At 41.6% G+C, this 12,978-nt stretch overlaps 2 protein-coding genes across 2 annotated transcripts; one reads left to right on the top strand and one right to left on the bottom strand.

Moving 5' to 3' along the window:
- Positions 1-20: 20 nt before the first annotated feature.
- LOC118755038 lies at positions 21-12,817 on the top strand. The gene is made up of 2 exons (XM_036489896.1): positions 21-230; positions 11,454-12,817. The coding sequence occupies exon 2, from the start codon at positions 11,455-11,457 to the stop codon at positions 12,739-12,741; it is 1,287 nt and encodes a 428-aa protein (XP_036345789.1). The 5' UTR covers positions 21-230; position 11,454; the 3' UTR covers positions 12,742-12,817.
- On the bottom strand, positions 9,179-10,489 carry LOC118755039 (U3 small nucleolar RNA-associated protein 15 homolog). Its single transcript, XM_036489897.1, has 2 exons — positions 10,201-10,489; positions 9,179-10,139 (listed from the first exon to the last, which is right to left on the bottom strand). The coding sequence occupies exon 2, from the start codon at positions 10,013-10,015 to the stop codon at positions 9,179-9,181; it is 837 nt and encodes a 278-aa protein (XP_036345790.1). The 5' UTR covers positions 10,016-10,139; positions 10,201-10,489.
- Positions 12,818-12,978: the final 161 nt, after the last annotated feature.

Genomic DNA, 12,978 nt, shown 5'->3' with positions numbered 1-12,978 from the left:
GCAAATACAGTCCACTGCAGCTAAACAAAGGCGCCATTCTTTGAATACCAGCGGTCAAGGGTCACTAGCGGTCTCCAGATTATTACATCTGCCATCTCCGCCAGCATCAACTGGAGAATTGCCACAAACACCAGCGTGAAGTTACAATAAGTCGGGAACGTACCACATCAGTACACAACACCCAAATTAAGCACCAGCACCACATTAAAAAACATTCAGGAGTTTTGAAGGTATGTGGTTGACATTTCAAATTTCTTGCACATTCTCGTATACGTAATACGGCAAATATTTAAAATACCAAAAACCTGCGCATATCCAAAATTATCGCGAGTGATCTTGTGGAAATCATCAGTGCATTGATATCACTTTTTGTGTTCTGTCGCACTTAATTAGTAAATAACGTTGTGAACAAATATCTGCAGCAATACACAAGTGTGGGTTAGAGTAGATTTTTCTGTGCTTAACACCACCTCAGTTGTTAGTGTAACCTTAATTTATAGCGAGCACACTTTTTACAAGTTTTTTTTTGTTTTTTTATTATATTTAGTTTCGTGTTTTCAAAATCACTTATTTCAAATTTGCAAAACATCGATTTTATTATTTTTCACATCGAGTTTGCTTTCAATATTTTCAAACAATCGTGTTGCAAGCATTTGTTAATTGGTCAAATCATCGGCACTAACAACAATTCACTGAGTTGAGGATACATAACCTCACTTGTGACTGCACTTGTTACACACATTTGGTTTCACATTGGGACACTTTTTAACTTCTGCAATTCTGCATCCACAAGATCACTTTGAACGATTAATCAACAAAAATAATATATGCGTAGCACAGTTGAATTATTTCACATTTATACACAAATATTTCGCTGAGAGTTGGGTGGCGAGTATCAGTTCCTGTAATCTTAGAAGATTTTCATTAGTGTGCGCGAGTATACATAAATACATATATTTACATACATATATTACGCTTGATATTTAATAAATAATTTGATATCCGTGCGAAATTGCACCTAAATTGCGGTGTTAACTTATTTGATTGTGGTGGTTTATTCGCTTAAAACTTTGGGAAAGTTATAATTTTCGAAGTGCTCTCGTAACTTATTTTCATTAGGATCTTAAAAATGGAAACATTTATCCGATTAGCTGATGTTGTGCCTGAGTTTGAGGCCGACTACAATAGCATGACTGAAACGGAGCACACAAAATACACTCTTGCCATCCAGCAAGAGGAACTGAAAGCCATGTGGAGGAAAGCAAAGATAGCGTACGAAGAGTATTTGAGTTCAGGTGCGGTAGAAGCAAAATCAGCCTCAGTGAAGGCTAAGTATAAAAGTACCTATTCTACTTATCTGCGCTGCATGTCGAACATGGCAGAACTCCATGCGAAGCTCGTCAAAAGTGACAAAGATACCGAGGATATGTCGGCCAGAGAACACAACATCCATCTCCCACCGTGTGATACGGATGTGTTCAAAGGTGATTATCTCTCGTGGCCTACATTCCGTGACATGTTTACGGCCATTTATATCAATAATAAGCGCCTCACTCCTGTAGAAAAGTTGTTTCATTTGAACCAGAAAACTCAGGGGGAGGCCAAAGAGATAGTTAGCAAATGTGATGTTACAAACGAGGGCTTCAATACTGCATGGAAAAACCTTTGTGATAGGTTCGAGAATAAACGCATTCTAGTGAATTCGCAGATAAAGATTCTTTTTAACCTAGAGTCAGTAGAAAGTGAGTGCGGTACTTCATTAAAAAAGTTACAGCGAAATATTAATAATTGTTTATCGGCTTTGCGATGTCATCAAATTGACGTATCCAATTGGGACGCCATCGTTACATATCTCTGCTCCACGAAATTGCCAGAGAGTACGTTGGCTCTTTGGGAACAAACAATTGAAAATAAAACCGAAATTGCCAAGTGGGAGGATATGGATAAATTCCTCTCTAATAGGTTTCAAACACTTGAAACAATATCAGATATTAAAGCTGTAAAACACCCTCGATTTTCAAAGCCCCAAAATAGCAAAAACAATGAAACTCAGAAAAGGCACGGGGCCTACCAAGCAAGCGTAGCCAAGATTCTGTGCAAATTTTGTAAAGGCAATAATCACAAACTGTCAAAATGCCAAAAATTTCTTAAAATAACAACGGCAGACAGAATCGCCTTCATTAAAAATAATCATGGTTGCTTGAATTGCTTATCTTCTGGACATACTGTGACTAGGTGTACATGCTCATTTAATTGCAGCGTCTGTCACCAAAGACACCACACGCTCCTTCACATTCAAGCATTTCAGCCAAAAGCAACTATGAACCAAAGGCATCAAACAAACGTATCCGATGGGTTAGAGAACATCGCGTCAACTTCTGCTCAAGCTCAGGCAAGACACGATGCTTCCAAAGCAAACAAAGGACCAACCCAAAATGTCCAATCCTGCTTTGCTAATACCAACATAGGAATTCTATTAGGGACCGCCCGAGTCAATATATATTTTAATAATACAAATTTTTCGGCCCGCGCTCTAATAGATTCCGGATCGGAGTGCTCTTTCATTACTGAAAGACTTAAGCGTAGGATTAATCTGCCCTCGAGGAGGATACAAGCTCAAGTATCTGGAATAAATAACACAGTCTCAGCTCAAGTAAAAGAGGCGTGTTTTATACAACTGCGGTCACCAATTGACCCACTGATCAATATAGATACCACCGTGTTAGTATTACCACAATTAACTGGAAATCTACCGACTTGCCAAATCGATGCTAGGACTAAGCAAGCGTTTCCAGAGTTAGTTTTAGCAGACAAGAGATTTTTTGTAAGTGAGCAAGTTGATCTTGTCCTCGGTGGAGATATTTACGCACAAATAATGCTAGGCGGTATAAGGAAAGACGTACTGGGAACTCTTCTTGCTCAGGAAACCGTCTTCGGCTGGATTCTCACCGGTCAAACTGACACAAGTACCCCAGCGAATAAGTGCGTATCATTCTTTAGCGAAATAAATTTAGACAAACGCTTAGCGTCCTTTTGGGAATTGGAAGATATCCCAAGAAATAAGACCTACAACAAAGATGAAACCTATTGCGAGGAACTTTATAAAAGCACTACTAAACGGAATAAAGCAGGCAAATATATTGTGTCACTGCCGTTCAAACAGGATTTTCCAACTAACGTACGATTAGGTCCGTCACTTAAGATCGCTTGCTCACAATTTTTTCGAAGTGAAACGCGTTTAGCAAAGGATCCACCTTTACAATCAGAATACAATAGGGTCTTGTCTGAATACGAGACATTGGGCCACATGACTCGGATTCCTGAACATATTCCTGGAGACGAATGTGAGAACTACTTCCTACCTCATCATGCTGTCAGGAAAGAGGAAAGCACTACCACCAAAGTGCGAGTAGTCTTTAACGCATCGTGTCCGACTGCAAACGGAGTCAGTCTCAACGACATCCTCCACCCAGGTCCAGTCCTGCAAAGTGACTTGACAATTTTAATATTACGGTGGAGACTATTTCAATATGTGTTTAACAGCGACATCGAAAAGATGTATCGCCAAATTTTATTAAACCCTGATCAAACCAAATATCAACGTATTGTTTTCAGAAAAAGCTCAAGCGAACCAATTAATTTATATGAACTGAACACGGTTACCTTCGGTGTTAATTGCGCACCTTACTTAGCAATTAGAACCCTACTTCAATTAGCTGACGATGTAGAGAGTCTATATCCTGTAGCTTCAGATATATTGAAAAAATGTATGTATGTCGACGATGTTTTAGCAGGAGGACATACCATCGAATCTACCATCAAAGCTAAAGACGAGGTATCAATGGTTTTACAATCTGCTGGATTCCCGCTACGAAAATGGACATCCAACTGCGAAAAAATACTGGAAGGATTACCCAAATCACACCTTTTAAACGAAGATTTTTTGGATTTTGAGGACACCAGTACCGTCAAGGCGTTGGGCATCAGATGGAATGCCCATTCTGATAAGTTTTATTTTACTGCCAAGCCATTGGAGACTGAGGTTCGCTTTACAAAAAGAGCAATACTTTCGGCTATTGCAAAATTATTTGACCCATTAGGATGGCTCGCGCCATTTGTAGTTACAGCAAAAATTATAATGCAAGACATTTGGTTGGAAGGAACAGGTTGGGACGAAATTGTCTCAACTGCATCGTCCGATCGTTGGCAAAACTTTGTAGAGAGCTACTGCCACATCGACAAAATTCGTATTCCTCGTTGGGTATACTTTTCTCCTACAGATAAAATAGAACTTCATGGCTTCTGCGATGCCTCAGAAAAGGCATACGCAGCCACTATTTTTCTTCGGGTTCAAAAAGCGGAAAAGGTATTTGTCAATCTTCTACTGGCTAAGTCCAGAGTGGCACCGGTCAAAACTATTTCGTTACCACGATTGGAGCTGTGCGGTGCTGTTCTGCTTGCAGAACTTGTTGAATCGATCGTTAGCAATCTCACTTTAGGCCAGTTTACCACACATCTGTGGACAGATTCGACTATTGTCCTAGCCTGGATTCGAAAACCTCCCTGCTCATGGTCAACATTTGTTGCCCATCGCGTAACAAAAATCATTGAGAAAGTTGGAAGCCAAAATTGGCTCCATGTGGATTCAGCATCAAATCCATCAGATTTAGCTAGCAGGGGTATTATTGCGCAAGAATTGGTAGCCTCTTCCTTGTGGTGGGAGGGTCCTTCTTGGTTGCAAGAAGAAAGAACACAATGGCCCACACAGGAAAAGGACTATAAGACACAGTTAGAACAAAAAAGGGTACAGGTTCATGCGACCACGGCAGTCGATATTAGTAATGATATTCTTGAAAGATTTTCCGATCTACCGAGAGCTTTGAGAGTCCTATCATACGTACTGAGATTCTCCCAAAGAACTCGCCGTAACACTAGAGCTTCATTTCAAGCGGAATCTTGTTCGATTTCAGCTGATGAAATCAAAGCAACGACTCAACGCTTAATAATTATCTGCCAGAAGCAGCATTATGGTCAGGAGTACTCATCACTGAGATCGGCAAAATTAATAAGTCCAAAAGGTGAAATCTTGTCCCTGAACCCATACATTGACAAGGAAAATATAATCAGGACAGGTGGTCGCCTTGGAAAATCTTTAGATCTCGCTTATAACGAGCGCCACCCAATTATCCTTCCATATAATAGCAACTTGTCTCGTCTTATAGTCCAGTTCGTTCACAAAGTATCACTGCATGGTGAGAATCAGCTTATGCTGCGCTTGATTAGAACGCAATATTGGATACCTCGAGTCCAGAATATGATCAAATCGACAATTCACAACTGTAAGATCTGTACGATCTACCGAAAACGGTCGCAAACGCAGCTTATGGGCATTCTTCCTAAAGAACGCACCACATTTTCACGCGCGTTTACTAACACAGGTGTCGACTTCACCGGACCTTTCGACATAAAGAACTACAACGGACGAGGTTGCAGGGTGTCTAAGGGGTACGTATGTCTGTTTGTGTGCTTTGCAACCAAGGCGATCCATTTGGAAGCCACCTCTGATTTAAGCACACAGTCATTCTTGGCAGCATTTGCAAGATTCGTGGGGAGGCGAGGGTGCCCAAAAAATGTCTACTCCGACAACGGTACCAACTTTGTCGGAGCTTCGCGATCGCTAAGATCAGAATTCAAAGCCTTTATGGCCGAAGCCCGCAATAACACCATAACAAAATACACCCATCAAATGCTTACATGGCATTTCATTCCCGCCGCAGCTCCCCACATGGGTGGATTGTGGGAGGCGGGAGTCAAAAGTTTTAAATGCCACTTCACAAAAATCGCTTCAAACTATAAATATACATTCGAAGAATTTACGACCCTTCTATGCAGAGTTGAGTCATGCCTCAACTCGCGACCCCTCAGTCCCTCTTCAAACCAACCCTCAAACTTAGAGCCACTTACTCCAGGTCACTTCTTAGTCGGCGGGCACCTTCTTGCTCCTCCTGAAATCGACGCTGATGAACACCGTGCGTCGATTGTGAATCGTTGGCAAAGACTGAAGGCTCTACACCATACGTTCTGCAAGAGGTGGAAGACAGAATACCTGTCGGAGCTCCAAAAGCGCAATAAGTGGAAATACCCACAAGCCAACTTGAAAAATGGAGACCTCGTCGTTATTAAGGAGGACAACCTACCACCTAACGAGTGGAGATTAGGTAGAATCGTTAACCTACACCCAGGTTCAGATAACCGCGTACGAGTCGTGGAGGTCATGACCGAAAGAGGGCAAGTCACAAGGCCATTAGTAAAACTGGTCTTATTGCCGCCATATAGAGAACAGGATGAGGAACAACCCAGCAACTCTGTCTCATCATCTACGTCGTCGTAAAAACCATCGCGAATCCCCCTTCTCATATACCTATCAGTTCCACTACCAAACCCGCAACAAAAATATGCAGTCTGCTACACACTGCATTGGCCTACATAAATACTTATGTAATACATATAACATCATGTCTTACAAGTCATCAACCAACAAAATACCGCAAAACCGAAACGCATATGCGTGTTTTACAAATATCATGGAGTCGTAAGATTCCTTCGCAGAGATTTGGAACATGAAGTCACAATCAAAATTCGATAACGAAATCAAGAGTCAAACAAATCCCCGACTGTTATCCTTTCTCATTTACCAATTTTTTAAGCTTTAATGTTGAATGATCTTGGGAAACTCTTTGAATACTGTAGTTAATCAGTAAGTGAAATGTTTCAGTATCCGAAATCAAACAAAATTATCGAATTCCGGCTGTAGACTGCATGCGTTCAAGAGACAATTTTGTGAAGTAATCTTCAGCACATAAATGATCATTTACATATGTACTAACATAAAAACGTAGAGCCGAACCTCAAAAGAGATTTGTACAAGGATTGCGCTGTGTTTAATAGGCGTGTTTGGCACGCCTACACACAAGACTTCGCATATGAACCGTTTCGACGGTAGTAGAAAGAATTTTGGAATACCTTAAAGGCAGCTTGATTTTATAGAAAACTAATCGGAACTTTGTTTGCATACAAAAGCATAAAAAAAAAAAAATACGAAAGTTTGCCCCAATCAGGTTACTAAGCAAACGTAAGAAAATTATTGGAGTTCCAATAGTTTATTCCAAACATAAAAATCAGGTTTCTTTAAGGTATTTACTTTAGGTTCAAAAGAGGGTGTGTTGCATTCGCGTAAATTGTATATAGAAAATACCTTCACTTAAGAAGGCCTACCTGACTTATCTTCTGGGATAATTTAATCGCATGATCTTTATTTTCAACAAAAAAAAAAAAAAAAAAAAAAAAATAATCGACCCAGCCTAATGTGCCTATGCAGATCCTTTACACAAATGAGAATGAAAGTCTCTACCAGAACAGGTTATCCAGACTACCATTAACATTTTTGTTTTTCAAATCCTAAACGCAAACGCAAATTATTACGAAGATTTACAATAAACAAACGTAGGAAGAGTTTAGAAACTTTAAATTCTGTTTTTTACTAGGATAGCTACCCTGGTTCTGGTAAAGTATTCCATTCAACAAACTATTCAGTGCTACATAAACATTAAACAAACAAATAAATATTAAGCCCACAATCATATGTGAACTATTAATAAATGGAGTCACTTACCCTAACCCGTTCGACGTTGGTTGACTTGGGGGAGAGAAAATTCACTACCGCGCATTGCTGTTGGAGCGCTGGGGCATGGCGCCGCTTGTAACTGCACTAGCTGTTGCGATTACTTTACGGTGTTTTGGTGTGCCTGATTTCGCAGCAATCGGTATTTCACGGCTGGTGTCTGCCGGGGTTGATTTTGAAGTAGTCACGGGGGCGTTACACTTTGTTGGCTGCTTTGAACTGCGTTGCGGGCTGCCGCCAGTTGTGGTTGTAGTGGTTGCAGTTGACGGTAAAGTCGCTTTCACATCTGACACAACAACTGGAACTTGGCACGTTGCAATCGTCGGTTCGTCCTGCACAAATGTGCCTTGTTGTTCGAGTGAATGTGGCGCTGCCGCCTGTTGCGCTAAACGTAGAATTACTACACCGCGTGTTAATATACTTTCCAGGGCACCAGCCCGCAAATGCCGTCCTCCTAAGTCCAGACGCGTCCAAAGCGACTCATCACTGGCACATCTACCAAAACGTCGACAAACATAGCTGCAGCGTATTAACGCTTTTTTAGGAAGCCATTTAAAATTTGTAAAATAATCTCATCCGAAGATCCACCTAAACAAAAAGACTGCAGATTACATATACTAACAATACAAACGAAAAAAAAAAAACCTGCACCGCCTTTTGTTTAACACCAAGTAAAATTGACGGACGACAGCACATCTTCGGTCGCAGCTAGCTCAGTTGGATGTGCTATTAGGCATATTTATGAATTTAAACTTTTGCGTTATTGCGCGTAGTGAAGAAATATTTTCCGAGGGGCTGTCGTCGGTGGAAGTTAGAAAATACGGTCCGGCCGATTCTTCCGCGATGCGACGAATTCCCCATCCATCCTTCTAATGATATGTTTAATACACAAATGGGTTGTTGTGGTGGTTCACTTATGCCCATTTTTCGTTCGCTCATAAAGCTTATACGACCATAAGGCTCCTCCTGATCTTTGACATGCACAATGAAGGACAGTCGGTTCTCACGGAAAGCATGAAAAAATATTTTCGTCCTTGTCCTGTAACGATTTGAAAGTCTTCATTCGGCTGCGAATCGGTCACACAATCATCTTTTAGTCAGCTACTAAAACAGGTTGAGACAAGAAATATTTAAACAGTCGCAAATTTACATTAACTAAAAATCGAAAGAACTTCATTTGAAACTTATTGCTGTTACAGATTACTAATTTAAGTAAAAATTATTAATTCGTTTTTAGAGAGCGAAAAGCATGAAATTTAAGATTAAACTGCTCGCCTGATTTTAGCACTGGTACCAAATTGCCTGCAAATTCCAAATAAATATCTTGGTCTTCGAGTACTTCAACATCGCGGCTCTTCGCTATCTCAGTGAAATACTCTTGTTGCTCCAATGTTTTATCTGCTTTATCGTCAGTCATACAGAAGACGGAAAGCTTGGCTTCTGTCGTGGAAATTCGTTTGGCAAAAATAACAAATTTCACCATAAATGGAACTCGAGTCATATATGCATATAGTTCGGTGGCTTTTCATCACGGATATTGTGATCCACTTTCATCGAAGTCAGCCGGCGCTGTTTGTTAGCATTACGTTTTGGTTTCGCTTCTTTATTGCGATCTATTTCCATATTTTGTATTGAAATAAGCCCGTCTACCATACCCGCCACAACAGTTTGATCTCCCGGCGCAACTCCAAGACTCAGCACGGCGTTGGGGAAATCAAGCGTGTGCACAGTTTGGTATGTTGCGACATCATAGATCTTGACATGACGATCCAAGCTCCCAGAAAGTATACGCTTGCCATTGGAACCGAGACGTAGACTTGTAATGGTTTTGTGGTGTTGTGATACTTTCGTTAAAAGTCGACATCCAGCGAAAGCATCCCAAACACGCATTTCTGTACCACCTGCGCTGATAAATATACCACCCGTTGGCAGAAACAGCAAAGATTCAACTGGGCTCCCATGATCAATACTGAACGAAACGTTTTGTGTACGTGTGTCATACATCTTAATTTTACCGTCGTAACCACCGGATATTAATGTGTCTGGTGACATGGGATTTACCGCGCCAGCGCGCACATAATCCTCATGCTCTGCAAAAGTAAGCGTAGTTTTCTCAGTCCCAATGTCCCATAATTTAACCGTACGATCATCCGAGAAACTAGCTATATGCAGTAGATCCTGATCACTATCGTATAAAGTATGCTCTCGCCAACTATCTCCATTGTCGGAGCGCAAAATTATGATTTCACGTTCCTTATCACGCAAAGAACCGAAATGCGGCACCTCTAACACAACTGGACCTAAAAATTTGGCCTCCACTGGAGATAATTCCATTATCCGGCTAACCAAAGCGATGCGACGAATTCCCCATCCATCCTTCAGGTCAACTGGGTTTTGACGTGCAAGGATGGGGTGCTTAATTGCGTGAATGGTATCCGTGACATATTTCTAACGGAAGCTGAAAGTAGAAGGTGAAAAATATTCAATTAAAATATTGTTGACAAAAATACACTACTTACCGTCTCGTGTCATTCAGGAAATGCTTGACTTAGGCTGCAATTCGATGAATGAAATGTCAACAATGATCGTAAATTTTACGCTATGTGAAAGCAACACCGCCTCAGTGTGGCACAGGGTATCACAAAAAAAAAAAAAATAAACTAAATAAATAAAAATAAAAATAAAAAAAAAAATAAAAAAAATTCAATTGCTATATGCAAAGTAAAGTTTATTTTATAAAAAGCATGATTGTTGTATTTTATTCGGAAAACCTCAATTCGAGCTCATCCCCATTGAAAGAACGCATTAAGTGTTGTTTTCGAAACCTCGATAACTTTATTGAAACTTTGTTGAAACTAATTTTTGTATTTATGTCATTTCTTCGCTCTCTAAAAGGGCTATGGATTCGGGTTCACAAAGAATCCTGTACAATATATATATATATATATATATATATATATATATACATATATATACACTTATTTTAATGTGACTTTGTACGATAGCGCCCCCACGCAACTGATGAGCTTTGCTTCTAAATTGTTTTTGTTACATATGCTCGGCACCGAATATCGAAAGTCCCGGATATCTTTAAAATCGGTACCGTGTAGGTATGAGTAGGTACTCATATGTGTTGACTCATCACATCTCTAATGTAAGAACGTAAGTTCAATTTACGCTCTTGGTTGACAGCGCAGCCAGGGTTAGGACTCCCCTACGATCGGTAAACTGAAAATCTACTACGCAACTCGATACCGGCGAACTCCTTAGATTTGCTCGGGACAAAGCAAAGCTTATTAAATATGCATTTCCTTTTAATAAAATCATGAGTTAATCAATTTTGAAGTGCCCTCCAACTTAGGAATATCAAAATAAATCATTAAGTTGTGATACTACCAAGCACATTCATAAGCACTAGCGGTTGAACCGATTCAGCGAAGTCCCGCACCATGCGAACAAATAATGAAACGGTTTATTCTTTCGGGTGTGAGGCCAAGGTAAACACACTATAGTCATTCTCTCACCTAGTGTACGATATAAGCGAATTATTATTCAGCCACTATACACTGCAGGGCATGGAATTAGTCCTCAAAAAATAAAAAATAAAAATAACATAATAAAGTAAAATAAAAGTAGTAATAAGAAATGTAAATCATTAGCAATTGAATATGCGTATGTATATATGTATAACTTGCCACCCAGCTAAGGTTTTAAAATACACAATGAACCATAATTGTGCATACGGCGATAAAAAGGGGGTTTACCTTTACAGAATGCCTCGCTTCACGGCCACCCGCACTAAGACCGAAAAACGTGTCGATCATTTTAAGATTCCTTGTCGGTTGTGCGGTAACAACCACGGAGTACGACTCTGCCCCATATACCGAGGGAAATCCGCAGAGGAAAGGTTGCGGGCGATCTTGATACATCGGTACTGTCCCAACTGTTTGTCGCCATTCCATCGGATCGAAATCTGTGGAAGCAATGACCGATGCCACCGCTGCGACGAAAAGCACCATACCTCCCTGCATATGGAAGACTACGGCGATCCAAGGGAAACGACGGAAAATCACCCCGATAACGACGACGGCTCTGACGGAGCGATTTCGCTCTACGGTTCCGACCAAACGACGTCATGGGCGAAGCAGGTAGAGGCAGAAGAGGTGGAAAGACGGGAAGAGATAATCCCTTCACCACCAGACGGCGGCTTGAAAACCCGCAAGATTCGACCGCCGCTACAGCACGAACTTGAAGCAGACAGTCCCATGCCAGCAGTGCTCACACACACACAGCCAACGGGCGGTCAACGAAATGACGCGGAAACTAGTCCTTTTCGCTCATATCGGCGCGGAACCAATTCTGGCCACCGAGATGACGCGGAAACTCGTCCTTTTCGCTCATTTTGGCGCAAGCGTAATTGCAGCCAGCGTGATGGCGCGGAAACTCGTCCTTTTCGCTCGTCGCGTTGGCAAGCAATAAGGGCCGCACGACACCGACGTGGCGACCGTTCCTCCCTCACCATCCAACGCATTCCATCGGGTGGATTCCGGACAGGCAAGTTAAAAACAATCGCGGTTCCAGCACCAATAATGCGCTCATTCGTAGCCATCGCCCCAACCGCAATTGTACGAATCGAGTCAGGCGGCCGACTTCATCTGGTGCGGGCGTTGATTGACTCTTGCGCCCCCAGCAGTACCATCGACAGGGACCTAGCACGGGAGCTTCAGCTCGAAGTCAGCAACGCCCGCGCGAAAACATGTTCCCTCGTGCTGCGAGGAAAGTACGGGGTCGCGGAACGAGTAATTACTCAGGCCAGGCTAGTTACGCGATACAGCCGACTCAGCCCTGCGGCTAACATCGACCCAACGATAGCGACGCCGTTTCAATTTATGCGTCTGGCGGATCCACAGTTCTATCGGGCCACCCCCACTCGACTAACACTTGGCGCTGATGTATACGCCCAGGTCATGGTATGTGGCACTCCGCCAACAACGATCGGCGGTTTACTGGCGCAAGCTTCCATGTTCGGGCTGATTATATCAGGAGCTCACCAAATGTGACAAAATAGTTAAAATTTTATATTTAGTATTCATGAATACATACCGAATTTAAATAAAAGTGCAATGAAATGATCAACCACACCTTTTTTTCCTATTAGCTTTTTCTTCCATTTTTCCCCGTAGCTAGAGATTGCAAGGAGGACCGGAGAACGTGCGGACTAGATCCCCGGGCAAGGACCAATCTGAGCGGGAATTCACAAAGTTAAAGAACATAATTTACAATGTAAATAAATGTAA

The sequence above is a fragment of the Rhagoletis pomonella genome, unplaced genomic scaffold (assembly GCF_013731165.1).
Source record: "Rhagoletis pomonella isolate Grant_MI unplaced genomic scaffold, Rhpom_1.0 Rhpom_scaffold_05172, whole genome shotgun sequence".
Classification (NCBI taxonomy): Eukaryota; Metazoa; Arthropoda; class Insecta; order Diptera; family Tephritidae; genus Rhagoletis; species Rhagoletis pomonella.
This window is presented reverse-complemented; position numbering and strand designations above follow the sequence as displayed.